Below are 21,425 nucleotides of genomic sequence, written 5' to 3' on the forward strand. Positions count from 1 at the left end.
TACAGCAAATTAGATAACACTTAGAAAGACAGATGTCACAACATGTGCTGCCACATTTATTATCTCCAGCGGTCCTCCACCCTTCTGCTGCCCCCCTCCTCTACCTTTACCAGGCCTGCTGTTGTTTACCTCTTCTCATCTTGTTTATCATCAGGTCTCAGCCACTCCCTCCACTACCACAAAGAGAGGGAAACTAGTACCTGTGCACCCCTCAGCTGCCCCCTCCTTCTATAGCTTTGCTCTCCCTGTCAGCATCCCAGCAGCGTCCTCTCACTTGGAACAAAGTAGTGGTCTTTCTGCAGAATACAGTATATTTGGAAAGATAACTCGATGAGTAAGGACACAGTTATGCGGTCTAAATTACATCTGGTCGGGAGAGTGGATTTGGGGATTTTGACATACACACACACACACACACACACACACACATAATAGAACGATGACAGTTTTACAAGAATTTTAAATATCTTGGTCCCTTCTCTTCAGAACTGTGAATGTAATAATCTACATACAGTATTACACATATTGTTAATATTGTTTTAGACATCGCTCTATCCGCAACTGACAACACATCAGTATTATTTATAATACCATTGCAAAATGATGTCAGTGAAATCATCTTATTTTGAGTTGGAATTGGCTGTAATTCCAAAGAATTCTGTTTGGCAGCATAAAACCGTTGGAAAGAAACTAACAGAAAGTAGCATTTCATTTCACATCTCTGTGTGACGTTACGAGAAATAATATTTGATTTTGAGCAGTGAAATGAAGTAACATGTTTCAATTACTCATATAGATCTGCAAGCACACTGATAAAGGGGCTTTTTTTCTAGTCAGTTGTGATACAATTCCCAGTAGAAAACATCTGCTGTTAACTCAAAATGATCAGCTTCACCTTCTGTTTAAATAGCATCAACCAAAAGCATAATAAATAAGCAATGTGCACATGTACATGGTAAGCTATAGAAAACAATATTTAAACAATATCACGTAAAAAACATTTATTTCTGAATCCCCCCCCCCCCCCTTCTATCTTCCTTTCCTTCCCTCACTTCTTCTTTTCCTTTCTCTCCTGCCTTTTCTTTGATCCCACTAATTGCTGGCACAAGAGCTTAGTTTAAACAACCCCTACCTTTAGATGATAAGGACAGTTAAAAGAAGAACTGGAGGTCAATTTAGTTGGTGGCACTGAGTCTAATCTAATTTTTAGATGGGCTCATCCACAACATTTCCCTTCCACTCGTTAAAACAAATTAAAAAAAAGGCTTGAATCACAATGTATGGTGATGGGAAAAAAAAGGTTCTCAGCAGAAAGGTTGCTCTTGCAACACGGGAGACATTGGACTTGGACAGAGTGCAGGATGTGTTTAGACAAGTGAGCCAGGTGGCTTCTCCCTTCATGCCAAAATGAAAGTCCCAAGAATCTTTAAACTTACTGGCACATCAACGTCAGCGAGTCTATATCTTATGCTGAGTCCAGGTTGGAAATGCTGCCTTTCTTAGTCTTGCAAAAAGCTCAAGATCCACACGCAGATTAGTCCTTAAAAATACAGAAATATGCAAGGCCAGTCAGTATGAAATATGATAAATATTAAATTATTGCCCTGCAATTCTGTTAAGCCTTGCATACCAACAAAGTGCCAGTCTTTAGTTGATGATTAATGTTTAAATCAGTTACAATCACTGCGAAATAAATGCACGTCTGTCTGATAAAACAGCAGGGATTATTTAAAGGGATAACATTGCCAAAATTATTCTAACACTAAACGTTTCTCCCAATATTAAAATGCACATTTAAGTTGTGTGTAACAACTGCAAACAGGTGTAGAAAGGTAGAAGGTGATTTATTAAGATGCCGGTATAGCTTCTGTGCGCAAAAATAAGTGAGACATGTTAAATAAGAGCCAAGTGCGGTTGTGTGGCATCAAAGGGCTCTAATGCCGCTTTTCACTCTTTCCCTTCTCGCTCTTTTAGTGAGCGACACGCTGAGCTGCACAAGCCGTCAGAGACAAACTCTTATAGAGACAGAGCCGAGTGTCCCTGTATAGCAATCAGGACAATGTGCTGAATGGGCAGTCTAATTATAAATGTGCCATTTAGACTTGCATTTGGTCTCCAGAATCGCCTTACCTTATGAGGAAACCTGCGTTCACAGCCACAGAAAGAGCAACTGTTCAGTACAAAATTGCGCAAAGATAAAAACTTTCCTGCGATCAGCCGAGAATGGGGTTTTCTTTGAGGACTATTAAAAAGAGATCGTTTTCAATAATTAGCCACAGGTGTGTTATTTGTGTGGTCACAAAACGCACGTGCTCAGTGTTTAATAAGTAGAAGAATGACACGACTGCAAAATTGAATTTAAGAAAGTTCAATGTGTTGTTACAGCTGATTCTAAAAATGTTATCAAAACTCTTGCAGTCGCCCTAGAAGGCAAGTTTTTATTATTATTATTTTTCTTTGTACACAGTGAGTCTAATGTTGGATAACATCTTCTGAGGAGCCATCTCCGCGCTGACAATATCATGATCAGCCACTGATATTTCACTTAATCTCAAATTTATGATACACCATGGAACAGTTTTAATTAAGTTTCTACAAGTTGAATATTTTCTAATTGGACAATATATATAAAAAAAGTGATTTCCCAACACTAAAAAAGTGAACAAAGTTTATATTTTGCTTTTAAAAATGTCTGAACAATAATTATTGTAATTAAAGGCCAAGCTGATTGATTTTCTAAATTGTCTTAATGTCGAATATGTCCAAATGTAAGGAAACCATTAATCCTTATTAAGTACATTGCACTTTTAACAAGAGAACCTTTGTCTGTTCAAACCCGGAGCGCCGGGCTTTCGAGACTTTGGCTTAAATGGAAAACTGTCTGTTCATGCATCTTCTCTAAATGGACAAGCCTTGCGATTGTTGAACTTAAATTATGGCTTATGCATTCTTGAGAGGTCAGTTCCCCTGACCTCCCGAGAAAGTTAAGGACGAGCAAATTCCCAGGCTACACGGGGGCCAAAAACCGTTTCCATTTTTTTTTAACATCTGAAAATCAGAGAAAAGTCTACGGGTGAGAGGCAGTTAGGGTTGAAGAGCCCCGGAATGTATAAAGGTATAAGGAGACACGAGCGAAAGCTTCAAATAAACTTGTCCACATCACATGAAGAGAGAGCAAACCTACCAGGGCACACGCCATTGGCAATGAATAGTACCGCTTTGTGGACAGAAGTGAAACTGCCACCAGCAGAAGAAAGTTACGGGACATGTAAACACAAACACTAAAGCGCTGTCAACCTTTACATATTTAACAGTTAAGTAAGAATCGCCGATTGTTAAGCTCGTTTAGTGAACACCTTATCGGTGACAGCAGTCCGGGTCTGTGCTCACGCTGCAGTTGACACAGAACAACCTGAGTCCGCTCGCACGGCTTCACGCTGCTGAAATAAACAAAGACAAATAAATGTGATTTCAAACCTTCAAAGATGGTTCAGGTCGTCTCGGAGTTAAGTTCTGATAAAGTTAGATGTTGTTGTAGATGCGGATTCGCCGAGTCTGCGGTGAACCCGAGCGCCTCCGAGCCAGCACCGCGCCACTCGTCTCGCGTGTACTCCGCTTGTTTTGGTGAAAGCGACGAATGAAATAATCGCAATTATGAAAGTTTGACAGTCATTCTCCCCGTTAGAAAATGTACAAACCAGTGGAAGCATAACACATAAATAACTTTATAAAAATGGTTTCAAAGCGAAATGAGCGCACTGTACCGAAACAGTTCACTGACAAGCGCACTCGACTTTTAGAAATCAGCAATAAAACACAAGATGATTATATCAGGACAACAGAAAGCATGTTGAAAAGTACAGCAAAACGTCTTGTTTACCTTTATGATCTGGGCCGTGAAGAAGATAGTTATGCGTCCTTTCCCGTGCGTAAACTACTAGACTAGGCTACACTTTGTAGAAAATGATCACTGATCTATCTGTTGAGCGAAAACTTAAGTCTGCTCACACTGGGCCATATGAGGGGATCCCGTACACTACTCTCTGTTAAGTTCAGCTGTCCAAAACTACAAGTACCTTTTGTTGGTCGCCTATCTGTTCTTTATCTCCCTCACTCTCACACTCAGACAAGAGAATACGATGAGCTGCTGTCAATCTTGGCAATCAATGCGCGCAGCCATGTCGCAAGTATTCAAAGCATTTCCCGTCGTGCAACATCAGAAAGTGAGTGGCCAGGGCATTGATCTGAGGAAGGCAAAGAGGCAGGACTCCCCCCTCCTCCTCCTCCTCCTCCTCCTCCCACACACACAAGAGATGCGAGAGAGAGAGAGAGAGAGAGAGAGAGAGAGAGAGAGAGAGAGACAGACAGAGAGACAGAGAGACAGAGAGAGAGAGAGAGAGAGAGAGAGAGAGAGAGATTTGTGGCAAAATAAAAGTGAGACAGTGAGGATGGTTGTATTTGCCCGCAGTTTAGTCAGTTTAATAAGCTTACTTGAATAAAAATCACTTGAAGACGCAGCGACTGATAACCTAAGAATGACTTTTTTCTCTTCTGATGCTACATTTTTGTGACATAGTGACACTTTTTTATTTCATTTTGTTAAGACACAACAAACGCACTGACCTCTTCTACTTTAATCAAAGTGTCTTTCGTTTCTTTAGACGAAAATAGATTCAACTGATAAGAGATAATGAGAGCAGGTGAGGAGTTCAGGGTCTAGTTAAGACTTGCGTGATAAAACAGCATTTATTTTCATAGATAAATCAGCACCTAAGGTATACTGACTCTTTCTTGTGAAGTTTTTTTTATGATCATATGAAACAAGGCATTTTGATTTACACACTGCCCAGATGTCTCCAACTCTCTCTTCAGATATTTGCAAAATGCATTGACTGGAAGTCACATTATGCAACTAAGCTTTTCTAGAATTTAAAATTATTGTTTTGATAGATTATCCTGTAAAAAGTACGTTCAACATATAGGCTACATTCCTCCCCTCATGCAGAGCTTTTAAGATTTATTTTCACGCCGAATATTTATCATTAGATACATACATTATTATTCAAAGAAAATGTCAAAAATATATCCTTATCCTCATGCCATGGTCAATTTTGAGAGTCATACAATTTAGATTATTAAAAAATAAAAATGACTAGTGTGTAATTGTATAAAACAAATATGGCCAATTGCACGAAATAACATTTTTCAACATTACATTTAGCTTTTAACTTTCATGGACCGATACATTTTATTTCTTAATTTCTGTCTAAAATAACATGGGTTTTAACACAGAAGATATAACTAAAATAAAATATGTGTTGCATTGGTAGGTTAATGCATATTCAGTTAATATTATGTTAGAGTGATTGCCTTCATTTGAATATCCTGTATTATGATTTAAAACAGATCCGGAACAAGCCGTTTGACATCTCAAATTAAAGCAAAGGTCCAGCGGCTGACCCAGGAAACCCACAGGTTGAGATAATTCGCCAAAACAGAAGCTTTAAATGAGACACTCTGTATTAAATGAGCATATTGAAATTATCAGCTGAGCTTCGATGAGGCCCACAGATGTCAAACACACAAAAACAATTCCAGTAGGAGCGTGCACAAATCAGAACAGAGTCAGAATAGAAAGACAAGAGCGAGACAACTTACGGAAAAGTTGTATATAAATCAGCAGCAGTCTTTTGTGACAAGCACCAATACATATCAGGCTTCCGCACTCACCCACAGTGACTCCGTTTTTCAACATGCCAGAAGAATCACAACAGCAGAATATCATGGATCATATCATAGAAATGAGAAAGTTACTCACAAAGAGAGGAGACAGCAGGAGGAAATTCTGATTGTTAACTGCAGAGTCACATAAAGCTACATACAAGAGGGAGGAGAAGCAGAGAAAGAGCGAGAGAGAGAGAGAGAAGGGGGGGGGGGCACACAACTCATCCACAACATCGTATCAGCCCAGACTCTCGTGCGCCTCAATTTCCCTCTTATGTCCAAGGTAAAGTGAAACACACCACGTCTCCATCAAGGAGCATCCCAATGTTCAGTACTCCTCAATTAAAATCTAAATGTCCCTGCTGAAATTTGCTTTAGGTGAAAAGAAGAAAAAAGGAAAAAAATACTTACCTTTCTGAAAGAAAGTTTTCTTCTATAGTTTTGCAGACATTGTTTGCCTCCCGAGATTCAACAATTCAATTCAAACTAGGAATCTACTACATGCCACCAATTTTACCAAGACTCAAACACATTGAAACACCTTAGTATGGTGAAATAATAAATAGTTACGCAACAATCTATCACTGTATTTTTCAAATCCACGCATGGTAATTCATATGTGATATCTGCTCTGTGTTCAGTCTCTGCAGTTGCGGACTTACCTGGACTCAAATGTGTGTTTCACGTGTCTCATACGCCACCTTTTGGTCACTGCGAGAAGCACCGACAGATCTCCTCCAACCCGCACAAATCAGATGACTGTTAGAGACACAATCAGAGGATTTAGGCCTCAGCTTATTTTCATCTTATTTTAAGGTTAACTGCATGCTGCCTGAAATGATGTTTACATGTGGTGAACCCTGACACAAATATTGCACCCAGTAAACTAATTTCCGTTAAACACTTGCTGAAACTGGACTGCATTGTTACTGCTTTGAAAATGACAATTTTATTTGCATCAGAAAATGACAGACATGACTCATTGTGCGTATTGTGGCATTTCCCGCCAGGCTTTAACAGAGTGACACATGGGTGCAGCTGAGCAGGTGCCAACGGGTGTCGGATAGTTCTCAAAACACAAATAGAGACTACTATTTCTATAGAGGTGACTGTAATGGCTTCCTCTTTATAGCTCAGATGGTAGAGTTCATGAAGCCTGCATGAAGAGCAAAAGACAGTCCAACTTGTTTGAGGGGGGGGGTAAGGCAGACACATTTGCATACCCTGTGAGTCTTTGATGCATCTTGAAATTCAAGTCTAGCCCATAAATATTTGAAAAGGAGAGTACATGAAAATCAACATTTTTGTTACATTAAATTAACATGTGTTCTTCTCCAGTCTCCTGCATGGTTAATTAGAGAACACCATTCAGTCAGTGCGTGAGGATTGGGTGGGTGGGTGGGTGGGTGGGGTGGGGTGGGGGGTTGATTACAGTGCAGCCTGAGCAGGTTTCAAAGGTATACAGCTGATTCATGCTAAGGAATACAGTGATTTGTATTCCCAATGAGGTTTACTCAAAGAAGAATAAGACTGTAAAAGTTCACACACGATGGCAGCAGACATAAGGGCCTTATTTACGTGTTTTATTTATGTCTTTGTTAGCAACTATTATCATAACTGGCGCACAAACACATCATATATGCTTCATGGTTTAACATAGTTGTAGTCATATATAATCAATAGTTTTTAATGCATTCATAAACATTTGTAAAGCTGCTATACTCGTTAACAAACACTTAATGCCTGCTTTATAACACACTGTAAAGCCAGTGTAAAAATATGTTAGAATTACTATTCATTATATAATTTTAGACTTTAACCTAACTTACAAATGATTGGTATGTAATGCTACACATACTCACATAAACATATGTATTATTAAAACTAAGGAATATCTTTAATTAATATATTTATATTCATATATGCTTAATGTAGCCATCTGAAGAACATGTGCTGATGAGCAGACACACCTTTGTTTTTTTACTTGTATTAAATTTAAAGCATTACATTATAGACAAGTGATGGAATTTGCTATATTTTTATCTAGCAGCAGACCTTGGTTCAAGAGGCGGTAGAGAGTTCTGGAAAAAAACATTTTGGCAACTCTGCCCTTTTACAGTAAGCAAAATAAGTGACTTGAAAAAGGATAGATACAGTACATCTCTGTTCTAAACCTGTCCTTTCTGAATATAAATTTAGGCTATACTGATTTTGCTTTGTAAACAGTTACCCAGCTCACATAGAAGCATTGTTCTGAATGTGTTGTGTGCTTTAGAAAAAGTGTAAATGTGTGAACCCTGATCGGCCATCAGTGAGAGAATTATGCCAACGGTCACAACCGCTGACACGGTCCAGTTGCAAAGGGCCGACGTCCACAAAACCAACACAATTTAGTCATTATCAAATGCCAAGTTATGCAATTAACTCAAACAGTATTTACATACATGCAAATCGCCTCTCTCCCAATTGGACTTGCAAAGTGGGACGCTCTGTTCTCATTAGTTGACCCAAATCTCTTACTTGTAACTCTGGATTTCATCAAAGTTTAGTCAGGATCTAATATTTCCTTTCAAGTTAACAGAATACCACTGATTAATCATGTTGAAATAAGGAGTGCAACATGCCAATTCTAATTATATACTTATCAGTGACACCATACAGCCCCTGCCAACAGTACTACAAATACCAACTCTGTAGTACTCGCGAATACACTTTAAACCAACTACTTATGGTACTATATTTGTAACGTATTTCTAAATATATTACCTGGACTTATTATGTTATTTGAGGCCCAATAAAGAATTTGGTTAGGTGAAAACTTCTTCTTCCTTTACAGCAATTTACACACAAGTAGGACTTTTTGTTTTGCAGCTACAACCTTTGTGTTTTTAAGTATTTCATCAAAATGCATCTGATGTTATGGCCTAATCTAACAGTTACAAGATGATTTATTTCTTATTGCTGATGTATCTTTAAAAAAGACTGATGGAATGGATGCATCACTGTGATAGTGCACTGTAGATCTGTGGATGAATTGGTTGCCTTATCATTTGAGTTGCTGAACATAGTAAATTTCACTGAGATCAGTGTGTGCACGGAGCTTCTAGAATAAAGAGGAGGCCCAGGGGCATTTGGTTCATTTACAAAGCAATTGCTTTTATGTACAAAAAGCCCAATTCACTGTAGGTATTGGAAAAACCTTCCGTTTTAGGGAAATGAGATTAAGTCATTGTTTTATGTTACACTGCACTTTCTCAACACACACTTAATCATTTATGTTGAAGGAATTGTGTTTTCTTACTGTTTAATATATTAAGCCGCTAAACAGATTATTCAATATTTAATATTTTTTACATTTCCATCATCTCCCAAATGATATTGTGAAACCCTTGAAATAAAAGATTACACAAAGGCATTTTTTTAGTTATGAAAAATAGTTAGGTCAATGTGGTGCAGCATGACTGTTATTCTGCCTTCTCTCTTTTCTTTTTATAGCATGCACGCACGTTGGGAAGAATATTCAGTGATTCATAACTCTTCAATTATTCAACAAATCACCATTCCATATCTTACATATTAAAAGATGTATCGTATGTGGAGCTTGAAAATGATAAAACAGCATAAAATACTATTTTGAAATCAAAGCACCTATTGCATCGGCTCCCTTGGTTTTGTATTTGTACAATTGGACTACAATCTGGATCCCCACAGTGTGCAAAGGAGGCGCCGGCTGTGTTTCCACTGTAATCTAATCCTTAGACATTCACGGCAAGTAACAATGATATTTATGTGATGGAAATATGTATCACTGGCAATCCCCTGTCAGGAGAAAACTGTGAATATGTTACAAGTGTAGTGTGTAGTGCAGGGAACAATGTAGACCTGAGAACAAGGCCAGACTCCTCAGCAGGGTCTCAATAGGCTCTTCCTTTCAACATAGACCTGGCAAAAAAAGTCAAAGTCAAAGCTTTAACCTTAACAGAGTCACTCTTAACATTGACATGAGCTACTCATACTTTTGTGATTTTAAACGAGACATTAAATTTACTGTTGCTGACTTATTCTCTTTTATTTACTTCAACAAAAACAACTCTCTAACAAACATTCCTGTTGGGAAACTGAGCAGTGTGTTTCGTAGTCTCTCTGCACGTGAAAAAAGCATCTCTGAATCCAGTAAGTATTTAGTTAAGGATTAATGCGGGAGGCCTTGATTGCGTTTAACAGAACAGGACCCAATTAGCATAATAGGCCTTCTTTCATTCTCTTTGAAGTCCAGAGCATAGAATAACAAATGTATATGAACCACCAGCCAAACGTCAATACATGGAAATGCCACAATCCTCAGTGGAGGGTCTTGGGTGAATTTTTGCAGAAGGAGGGAAAAACATCCCATTTTATTGCAAAATAAGCAAAACAGAGGATGTGATGGGTCTTCTAGCCACCAGGGCCAGCAGGCGCAGTGGGGCCCCAATCCTGGAGGAGAGATGGAGGCAGAGAGGATGTGGCTGCTGAGGGAGGTGCAGCCTCCTCTCTCAGGTGTTTTCAAAGTGCACCATGATGCAGACAAGTGAAAGTAATTACTTTCCAATTAAAGATAAAGATATCACTTGGGAAGGAGCTGCAGCACAACTGCTCACTATCAGACAAGCAAAGGAGGGTGTGGGTGCATCTATTAAGTGTGTGGATCACATCCTATCAGCGTATTCATGATAAATGTAACATGATAAATATTTGTGTTGAAGACTGCAGACTTAGGTTATGAAAGCACCGTCGCACTTTCTATTGATAAACATGTTTCTTTTTGAATCAGAAGGTCAATACATGTATTTCTCAAAGGTTTCTTTCACAATTGCAATTGAGAGTTCATGATTTAAAGATATGAATTCTGTACTTCAAAATCCAGAGTTATTAGTATCTACCTTCTTGGTTGAAAATACACTGAATTAAAAATGCCCTTTTGAGATGGAAAAAGCTTTGAACTTAAGAAACATTTCAAGAAGCCTCTCTTTTTTTTGTATTGCAAGTTCACCTCCTTTGAGCATGCCATAGTTTGGTTCCCTTTTCAAATAATAGAATGGAGTTTAATAGGTCAAGGCAATCAATGTGAAGGTTCAAAGAGAATCTTGGAGCTATGATGAATGCACATTTTGTACTTTTCCTTTCTACATGATTAGAATAAAGAAACGGTCAATAAACCCATCAGTGAAGTTTCTATTTTAGGTTAAAAGTTAACCATTGAAAGAAAAGTTGCCCTTCTTAGTCTAATTTTTCAATCAAGTCAATTACAAGGCAATGCAAGCTGTGTCTAAGCAGAAGGTCATAGATGATTGAATTTCCCTTTGAATGGCATAGAATTTTGGCTGATGTGATATTGTCACCTGAATCTACAAGGAATTCAACTAGTTCAAATAAAACAAAATATGAAATAAAATAAATAAATACATATGCGATTAACCATACATTGTGTTAATATCTTTAATATTAACATTTTTATAAATTTCCATTGTGCAACCATCCTCAGTCACACAGAAAATATGTTAGAGGTTATTTTCATCCTGATGTAAGCAAAAATAAAAATTCATTTTGGCAAGCTAAAAGGAGACTGGCAGTGCTACAGGTACATACATATGATATTTCAAGTGGTTTGGTGTAAGAATATGATCTGAGTTTTGACAAAAAAATACTACCCTCATGACACATTAAGTACCTTTTGTTCTTAACATTCTGTGCAAGTTCCCAGTTGATATCACACTGCAAGTAAAAGCAATTCAGTCATATCTTGAAAACATGATACAGTGTACAATTCAAAGTGCAATAACATGTAGAAAATATTATTATGATAACATATGATAACATTTGTTGGACACATCCATAGTTAATGAGCACAGCAGCTCCCATCTTCCATTTTCCTGTTGCTTTTAGGCAACTAGAAATATCTTAACGAGTCAATGCTACGTGAGCCTCAGAGAGCAGGATAAATGTTTAGTACAGTTCTTGTACTTTTGTATGGAAAGGTCCCAAAAATCCTCTTTTCTTGCAGAATGTAGTTGTTCGTTGTCATTGTGGAATAGCACCTAAGTGTCCAGAAATTGCTTGAGCTGATAAGAGAGAAAAACAAAGTACAAGAACAGTAAATATAAGAAAACAAGATACCATGACAGCAGAAAATATTAAAATGAAATGATACCAGAGTTTTTCTTTTTACTATGTTTGGAGCCACAAATGAGTGAATAAAAAGGGAGGCTCTCGCTGCCTTTTAAGAGGTTCTTCTTTTCCATTCACTAGACTGAAAACACGTGCAATGTTAACCAAATATTCTTTCCTTGAGATAGAGAATGTAAGTCAAGTAAATCCTCCTACCAACCACATTAAACATTATCAAAATGGAAGGTAAAAAACAATCATTTTTAGATATTATCACATGCAATAAACAGATGCCACACAGATGTGAAAGCCAAAGATTGAATAAATATAAAAATGAGTAAACAGTACTTTGTGCATTTTGTACATTCATTGTGTAAAATCTTCCTAATACTCTTCTTCAATGTGCAAAATACAGTGTATTACTGTTTAATCACTTTTGTGAAGGTTGCACAGCGACTGGTAAGTGAACAGTTATAAAAACACACTACAATTGTTAACAATACAGTAACTTGATAACCACAGATGGGGATATATGGGCGCTGTATTTCTGAATTATTTCACTTAAAATAATTCCATTAGTAGAGCCTTTGTGTCATTCTGATCTTTAGAGATGGACACAAAACTGCTTAGTGGCAGAGTAACATCACAGCCCACATATTAACAGCCGAACTGAAGATGGGAGGGGAGAGTAGTGGAAAGATTTGTGAAAAATCAAACACAGTACAACAATACACAGTAAAGCATGCAGTCACACAAGTTCTCAAGGAATGAAGATTTCTCGTAGATAATAACTCATAATAAGTCATGGCAGGCTAACAAGAAGTCATTATTGCTTTCTTCTAACATGAACGCTGCATGATACAAAAAGGTCAAAGGTCAAATGCAGCTAGATGAACACTTGATTATTTTAGGTATGTGTGCCAATGTGCTGCACATTTCCTAACCTTAATCCAGAAATGTATTTCTCACCTATCCACGGAGGGCTAATAGTCATAAAAATGTATCAATAACAATTCAGAAACTACATATTTGTCATTTTTGGTTGATGGATGGAAGTTTTTTTAATAAGGCAGCAAAATGACACAAACCCTCTTTCGTTGTTGTTACATTAATAACAATGATATCTGCTGTTTTTTGCTGATCGCTGCCAGGCTACAGATGGGGAGCTAATTGGTGCTGTGAATGCAGCTGTGCTGACTACTGAACTGTCAAGGTGCTAAATCAAAAGGTGTCTCTTTGTTAATTATACACAATACTACAAACAGTCATGTTCGTTTCTCAACCATCCATAAATATTTTGGCAGTGGTACAAAAAAGAAAAAAAAGAAAAACAATTTACACACAATTATCACAGTGGGATGAGCAGACTGCCTGCAGATGTTTGTTTTGATTATAATGGGAGCAGAGGCAGGGCTTTCCTAACCTAGACAAAATGTGTTTCCTACAATCACAAGAGAGCAGTAAGCATGCAATGAGGTGCAAAGCACACATGAGCCCTGTGTTAGAGAGAATTAGTGAGTCCTTGAGAACATTAGCACAGTAAAACATGGAGTTAGGCCTTACTTTATTTCTCGGATTAGACAAACGTGTAGTGAATTCCGTTGCTTAGAGGAGAAGGAGGCGCCAAAGATACAGTAGAAATTGTAGAAACAGGAGGAAGAGGAGGTGGAGGAGGGGGTGGAGGAGGAGGGGTGGGGATGTTAGCCTGTGGTGGAACTACGGAGGAGAAGACAGAAGGAAAACATAAAAGGAGAACACAACATTGGTTTGTTAGTCGAATGGCCGGTCCTGGGACAGTTTTAAAGCCACAATGAAGGCTGGAACTGGTTGAGAACCACGTAAAGTTTTTTTTTTTCCTAAAAGGAGACACAACCACACTTACACGTCCTGTGTTCTACATGGAACTGGGGGTGGGAAACATGGATACGATCTAATATCACTGCATGACTGTATGTTTCTGGAAAGTCCGTTTTTAAGTTGAAATAATCAATAGGAATATCTATGTTGCCACCACACAACAAACGTCCTCTTGGACTCAAGGACAAACGGACTAGATTTTGCTATTCAAAGGTTAAGGTCACTGGGATCTTCCAAAACAGATTTTTGGCCTTAACTCAACGTTATCTATGACATTACCTACAAATGTCTTATAGGATAAAATGATGAAGTAAAGACGTTTATATCCAAAAGGTCAACTTCGATGTGACATCTGCAAAAACACTTTTCTGGCTATTATTCAACGCCTTCACTCAGGAACTGAAGGGGAGACATTTGGTCTGATACTGAATTGGTGACATTATTCTTGAAGCTGTGGAGATTAATCTGCCAATAAGTTTCAGTAATAGTTTTGTCTATAAAATGTCAGAAAATAGCCTAAATGCCTGTCATCATTACGATTTTTTAAATGTCTTGTGTAAAACCCCAAAATATTACCGTAAGTTTACTATCAATCACAGAAAAGCATTCAATCCTTTCATGTGAAAAGCTATGGAATTATTAACTTTTACCAAAATAGTTGCAGATTAATTTTCTGTCATTAAAAGTGCCCCTCTCTTACTTAGGAATGTGAATCAATTCATAAGTGTACACAGAACAAACATAACAAACATGCAAACGTAAGTGCTTTTGTTTTTACCAGGTTTTAGGTGTGTGCTGATGAAATATTTAGTGACTTAAACAATTTAATGGGGCTTGTTTTTTCCTTAAGAGTACCAAACAGTGACTGAATTGGAGGTATTTGATAAGAAGAAAGTCAGCAGGATGGTAAATGTTGCTAGTTAATATCTTTTGCACCATTAGTCATTTGAGACTTATTGTGATCTGTACACAGTGGTGTGATGTGTGAAGTGCTTTATTTTTATTTTTATCATTTAAATATTTAATCAGCCTATAATATAAAAAAGCAATGAATAGTTAAAGAGGCACTACACAAGGAAGTTTATTTGATAGATCATTAATATTTTGTAGATAATTTAATTCATTTCAATATGCCTGACAAGTAATTACAAAAAATACCAAATTAGAATAACAAATTCATCAATCAAAAACACCTTTTTAATATATAACACACACTTGCAGTGCTGCGTATTCCTGCTTTTATGGTGGCATTATTGAAGTCTCTCATGCATAATACCATAAAAAAAGAGTCTTCTTTTAATTCAGGGATTTGAAAGTGCATCTGCATACCTTACTTTAACACCAAAGGGAGAAAAAGTCATTGATTCAGTTTCCGCTGACAAGATGCCACCAGTTATATTCTCTGACATTTCTTTATGCTGGAAATAATGTTATAATTGTTGACTTTGCCTCACTGTGCATATTAAGCTTCCGTACACGCTGACAGCTTGTGTGTTACTGTGGGTGACAGATGTGTGTGTTAGTGTGTGTGTGTGTGTGTGTGTGTGTGTGTGTATGTGTGTGTGTGTGTGCGAGTGCGTGCATGCATATATGTGTGTGAGTGAGGCAGACAGGCTGACAATCTGCTGCAGCTACATTGAAAATGAACTTGCCTGTCTGCTGTAGAGTATGAAAGAGATGAAAAGTGAGCGCAGTGTCTTTTATGCAGGTTCAGAGCTACGTTCAAAGCAGCAGCAATGGTATGAAGGAGAGTAGAGTTTGACTGGGTCATTGATCAGCACACAAAATGGCCTCATCAAGCTATTCCTCCCCTGCCTGAAAGATTCTACATGGATTGCAATTAGTGACTATCTGAGCTCCTAAGAAGGAATAATGTTCAGTTATTAGGAAATGAACAGCCCTATTGCTTGACTCTGCACCTTAAACACCTTCTCATCTCTACTCCGCCAATCCTCTTTATCACTTGTTGAACTAAAAGATGTCAATTTGATGCCGGGAGAAATTTTACTGGTGCGCTTTTTTCTTTTTTTGGCAGATACAGTAATTATTTCTGTAAGTGTTTCTGTGGAAAAATGATTTTTTTTTACACCCTTTAAAAGCAAAGATGTATGACCTACAACAACCTATAGGCTCAAATAAAGAGAAAATAATTTGAAATTGTATAAATGACCAACCTGTGACTAGTTTACTCTTGAGTGAGGCCTCCGAGGCGAGAGCGTAGGACATGGTGATGATCCTCTCCTGCTCCTGTAGAGCTGAGTCAAGTGCCACTAGCCCAACCTCTGGCTTGTCCACAGTCATTGTGGGTGCAAGGTTTTGCACACTGTCCCGTGCACAAAAAAATGAAACACCAAATTGACAAAACACGATGATGATGATGATGGTAATAATGTCGAAATGCATAGATTTCTGTAAGGGCGTTCTCTTGCCACCTGCAGGGATGTCAGAGAGAATCCTGAGCTACAGCCCAGTGCCTTTGAAGGTGGTGGGAATTTAGCTTGCTTAAGGACACATCTCTAGGGTGAATGATTGCCAACAAAAGGGCTTGAACTGTAATATTTTGGTTAAGCTGGTTGTTTGGCTAACTACAAGGCCTTTCCGAAACCCCAGACTCAGACATTTATCAGAAACACTTAAATGCAAAATCACTCATTATCATTTTATTTACCTGGACTTTGCCAAGATGCTCTTGATACGCTCCACCTTACATTTACGATCCTCCACCTCCTGCGGACTAAGAGGCTCCTCAGGCTCTGAATCCACATAGCGCTCTGGGATCAACACTTTCTGAGGCTTAGAAAGCTAGACAAAACAGATATAGTGTGTGTTTAGGTCTGAGCCGCTTCATCATCATTCTTGCTACCAGGTCATCCCAAAAAATAGTCTGTCTACAGATGAAGCATATGCAGACAGATGTACTGTAAGAGCAATATACAACTCACTAAGCCAAGCCCATAACAAGGAGTTAAACTGTTACAATGGATATTTACTCGGTTAAAACAGCAAAGAATATCTGATCTAACATCATGGACCAGACAGAATTTAGGCTACTAGGTCAGGGCTGTAAGCATGGATTGCGACAGTATTTTATTCGACAGATCATAATTTGTAATTTAGTTAAGTTAGTAAGAAATGTTTGATATCTGTCTGTTTTCCTTCTACATCATTTGTCTGCCTCACAGAATAAGCACCAGTCACCTTGACAAAAGAGGTGAATAAAACCTGCGATAAATTTCAGGCTGAAAGTCAATGTACAGTATACGTATATCATGCAGGATGACATTGTGGAGGAAATATTTGACTTTGTGCTTCTTATGGAAGCTTGTGGACTATACTGTATTTTCTAAAGGTTTTATTTTTCATTTAACTTTTCTTTCTAGCTCAAATGAAGTTGAGGTGGTGAGTTCAAAGCTTTTGATGAATTCAAGGTATTTTCTTGAATTTCTGCATTCAGAAAATATAATAAATAATTCAAACACCCAAATAATTTTTTTAGTCAGCTCTCATTGTCTAAATGCTGTTGAATAAAAGGAGGAATCTTTTGTACTTTTTGGACAATGGTTAAACAAACTGCAGCTCTTTTTTTGACCTTGATTGAGCATGATGTTTTAGCAAATGTATGTATTGACATTAAACTCAGATGTATTTCTTCACTGAGACAAAGATATCTTACCTCTTTGTTAAGGTCCAGGTCATAGTCTAGTGGTTCCAGGTCGACCTCATGGGTGGGAGGGGTTGAGGCCGTGGAGCGCAGGGTCAGCCATTCGTCAGAGTGCGAGCGGGGTCTCTCTTTGTGCTCGGGAGGTCTTTCCTCTCCTTGAACACTTCTAACTCCCTGTGCCTCCTCCCCTTGAACAGCCCTCTCGAGCAACTGCAGGTCAAACTCCTGCTCTCTCTTCCACTGCACAACGCACAAAGGAAAAACATAGACTGTGAAAAAAGTTACAGGATGCTGCCATCAAGTACTTACGAATTAAATTTAAAAAAATGCCTTGTTTAACTTAATTTAATGTAGTACTGTACAACACACTAGTTGTCATAGGTATGCTACCATGATTTTAAAGGGTGTAGAGAAAGAGAGAGAGAGAAAGAGTGTGTGTGTGTGTGTGTGTGTGTGTGTGTGTGTGTGTGTGTGTGTGTGTGTGTGTGTGTGTGTGTGTGTGTGTGTACAGGTGTGAAAAAGGAAAAAAAAGAAGCATGCATCGATTGAGTATGCATGCTTATGCTCGCTAATCTAATCTGTAAATTATCTACAACAGCGATAGAGACCGCAAAATGTCACTGACACAAACCGGAAACATCATTTAACTGTTAACTGATAAAAGTTTCCCCAAACACAACCATACTGAATGTAGTCAGATAAAAAAATCTGATAAATACAAAAAACATGGCAATACGAGTCCATTAGAACATGTTTATTTATTTGCAAGCATTCACATTTGAAAAAGGGTTCTTCTTATAACTAACCATTAATTAGCAGATTATAAAACTGAGTAAACACTGAAATCGCTTTGACCAATGTTTTGATATGAAATGGATGTCATACACATTAGTATTGTCTAAATAAAAGGCTTCCTCTCACAAAGATGGTAAATGGGACAACAGCAGGCCCCATAAACCCTCAAAACATATTTATCTTCATTCAAGTGAAGAAAAAGCAAGAACAATGCCATGATTAAGTTGAGATGAATAGCCTTAAATAGGCATTGCTCATTGTAAGTCAGTGATTTGGTCAGTAGAAAATAAGTAGGCACTTTTTTTTCTCTCTTTCTCTCTCTCACACAGCCGCACACAAACCACTGCTAAAGAGTAGAAAAGAGAATGGTAGTATGGTAAAAAGACAATGTTAGGGTCTAAAAAAATATAATGGGACAGAAAAATTACCTAGAAATTATTGAATGTGAGGGGTGGATGGCATGTAAGGCTTGTGTCTGAGATATTTAATGTGTTATGTGTTTGTTAATGCTAATGTTATTAGTTTTATTACTATCCTGCTGTGACATGTCAAAATGTCTGCCATGAAAAAGGCCTATTACAGCAAAGTCTGAGAACAACATGCATGAATTAAGCAGTTAGAGCCACTCAGTCAATTACTATACTGCACTAATTGAATGTATTATTATTAACTTTGTAATGTCAGGAAGTGAGACAGACTACACTGAGTAAAGCCACGTATTACTACTGTAGATCGCCACTCTCGGTTTGGTTGTTGTCATGCATGAGAGTGTGACGTGATACTGTTCTAGTAACATACTGATCCCAAGTCTGCTGAAAGTGGACGTGAGGATGAGGACGAACTGCGCGAGGATGGAGAGGTGTGGCGGTCTCCGTGGCTCAGGGTGCGTTTGCGCTGGCGGACGAGGGCCTTCTGGTGCCTCTTCATCCTCTCCAGCTGTTCATCAGCACTCATCTTCCCCCTCTGCTGCTGCGCCGGGTCCCCAGAGTACAGACGCTCCAAGGCACTTTTTGGTCTCTCCTAAGAGGAGTGGGAGGAAAGAGAGAGGATAACATAAGCAAAAGGTACAACAGAAGGCAAAGAAGTGGAAGAAAAATAATAAAAAATCTAAACTGAAGGTAAAAGCTAATGTTAGTTTTCACAACTGAGACATTTCTGAGGTTGTAATGGGAGCATAGAGAGAGATTTAGATGCCCAGCGTAAATAAAAACCTGCTTAAAAAGTTTCCTGTCCCACAAATGTTTATTTCCTGAGGTTGCTCCTGTGTCCTCCCGCCATAAAGACTTGCATTGATAGTGACTTTGTAGTTGGCTTGAATGCTAGGTAACATCCTAGCATACACTGGCATCACAAGTAGAGGTGGTCCCCTGGTGCTGGACTATGGCTGCCGACTGCTACTAATTAGTCAAGATTGGGTTAAATGCAGAGGATACATTACTCGTATGTATACTTGGCAAATAAAGAAAATTGTAATTAACCACATAAAAAAAAAAAATGTTTTTTAATTTTTAAAAATTTCAGAGCATTGTATACTTTCAAGTCTCTTGTGGAGGAATGAAAACATGATCCTTCACTGACTTAACACTGAGGAAGACTTCCAGCTAGGTTAGATGGAGGACTTTGGAGAGCGAGAAGTATTAATGTGCTCTCCAAATATCAAAACATTTAACTCTCGGTTAATGAATTACTGAATTTCAGTGATATCATCTTGAATTGAAGTTGTATACTACTGTCTCTTTGTCGTCTTATCCACTGCTTTGGGTGTCCACTTTTGATTCATTTCATATGATTTTAATATTTTTCCTCATTCTGTGCCTCACCTTCACGCCGGTAGCGGAGGCTGCTCTTCGGAGGGTCACATATGAGGAGATGCTCGAAGACTGATTTAGCCTAAGCGAGGAACCAGCCACTCCTGAGGAAATGCCAGCAAACATTAAAAAAACGTTCTTGACTAAGCAATATAGCCACTTTTTTGGCCAACATTTTTTAACATAATAAATATGCTACAGCTAGATAAATCTGTTCTACTGGCTCTATCATTCACATACCTCTGCTTGGTAATGTCTGGTAACCGGCATGTCCTGATGCTACTACAGTGATGTGGCTGGAGCCGTCCCCAGCTCCCAGAAGCTCTGGATCGCTCAGGAAAGGCCTAAGTTCTACCTGTGATTCACAGACAAAGATTAGAAACAGATGAGAAACTTCAATTTAGATGTTTAAGCAGCACAAACACATAAATACTGAATGTACCTTACTGTCTCCATTAGTGTACTGGCCAATCTCTCTGTCCCTTTTGCGTTCATCTGACTGTCGCTTAAGGCCGCGAACCGAAGTGTGTCTGATGACAGTTGTCTCCCGGGGCAACGGGGGCACAGCAGGGGGATGCTCATCAGGGCTGTAGAGCTGAGGTAGAGGAGGTCTGGGAGGCACATCTTCCTCACCCTGAACACAGAACTGCAAACTGTTAATTACTAATTAATACTTAAAATGACAAACAAGCAACTACCTCACATTGTTCTGTGACATCAGTCAGTCTTAATATAAGACCACAACACCACTAATGAATATCTGATGCTACATACACATTTGTGGACACTTTCTCTCCCCTTGTTTCCTGTCTGTTGTCTGTCTACCATCTGCTCCAATGAAGGCAAAAATGGCAATAAAAGTAATCTTTAAAATAATAAAAACTAGAGCTATATATAGATAGCGATAACATTATTAGTTAATTGAGCATCATTTATCAGTTGATTAACAGAAAATTCTATAATTTTCTTAATTGATTAATCGTTTGAATCATTAATTGGCCACAAATGCTAAACATTCATTGATTTCAGCTTCTCAAATTTGAAGATTGGTCTCTCAAATTGAATAGTCCTATGGGTTTTGGACTGTTGGTTATATAGAACATGAAAACACGAAAGAGAGAAATTTTCTGACATTTTCTCAACTGAACAATTAATTTATTGATGGAAAAAAGAATTGACGGACTTATAATGAAGACTTATAATTATATTTATAATATTCGATAGTTGCAACCCTTAAACTAGTGCTGAAATTGGAAACACTGTTTTCTGTAAGGCATCATGCGATAGTTTTGACCAATCACAGTTGGTTACACAATTAGTGATGGCGTATGAAAAGTGTGTGTTGTTTAGCTACACTACTTTGCATAGTACAAAGATTGTGTGCAGCTTTTTTTTTCATACAAAAATGTTTTTTTGTAAAAAAATGTGTTTTTGCA

General features: G+C 38.1%; 2 protein-coding genes across 21 annotated transcripts in view; both read right to left on the reverse strand.

Annotated features, from left to right (window-relative positions):
• The window catches only part of sox6 (SRY-box transcription factor 6), a 132,938-nt gene extending 128,684 nt beyond the window's left edge, over positions 1–4,254 (reverse strand). For 3 of the 6 annotated variants that reach the window (XM_032522879.1, XM_032522897.1, XM_032522889.1), the window contains exon 1: positions 3,881–4,254. The gene's annotated coding sequence lies outside the window, so the exon portion shown is untranslated. Of the gene's footprint in view, positions 1–1,436; positions 1,541–2,130; positions 2,191–3,477; positions 3,587–3,880 lie in introns of those variants that run through there. The other 3 variants (XM_032522851.1, XM_032522868.1, XM_032522860.1) reach the window with 3 other exon arrangements.
• A 6,930-nt stretch (positions 4,255–11,184) lies between these two features.
• plekha7b (pleckstrin homology domain containing, family A member 7b) overlaps positions 11,185–21,425 on the reverse strand; it is an 83,356-nt gene continuing 73,115 nt past the window's right edge. For 12 of the 15 annotated variants that reach the window (XM_032514699.1, XM_032514680.1, XM_032514735.1 and 9 more), the window contains 9 exons: positions 20,432–20,635; positions 20,230–20,344; positions 20,002–20,093; positions 18,980–19,201; positions 17,399–17,626; positions 16,394–16,527; positions 15,900–16,048; positions 13,432–13,584; positions 11,185–11,822 (listed from right to left, as the gene is read on the reverse strand). In XM_032514699.1, the coding sequence (XP_032370590.1) occupies positions 13,445–13,584; positions 15,900–16,048; positions 16,394–16,527; positions 17,399–17,626; positions 18,980–19,201; positions 20,002–20,093; positions 20,230–20,344; positions 20,432–20,635 (1,284 nt within the window). In that variant the 3' untranslated portion in view covers positions 11,185–11,822; positions 13,432–13,444. The remainder of the gene's footprint in view (positions 11,823–13,431; positions 13,585–15,899; positions 16,049–16,393; positions 16,528–17,398; positions 17,627–18,979; positions 19,202–20,001; positions 20,094–20,229; positions 20,345–20,431; positions 20,636–21,425) is intronic. The other 3 variants (XM_032514688.1, XM_032514723.1, XM_032514729.1) reach the window with 3 other exon arrangements.

Source organism: Etheostoma spectabile, chromosome 1, assembly GCF_008692095.1.
Source record: "Etheostoma spectabile isolate EspeVRDwgs_2016 chromosome 1, UIUC_Espe_1.0, whole genome shotgun sequence".
NCBI lineage: Eukaryota > Metazoa > Chordata > Actinopteri > Perciformes > Percidae > Etheostoma > Etheostoma spectabile.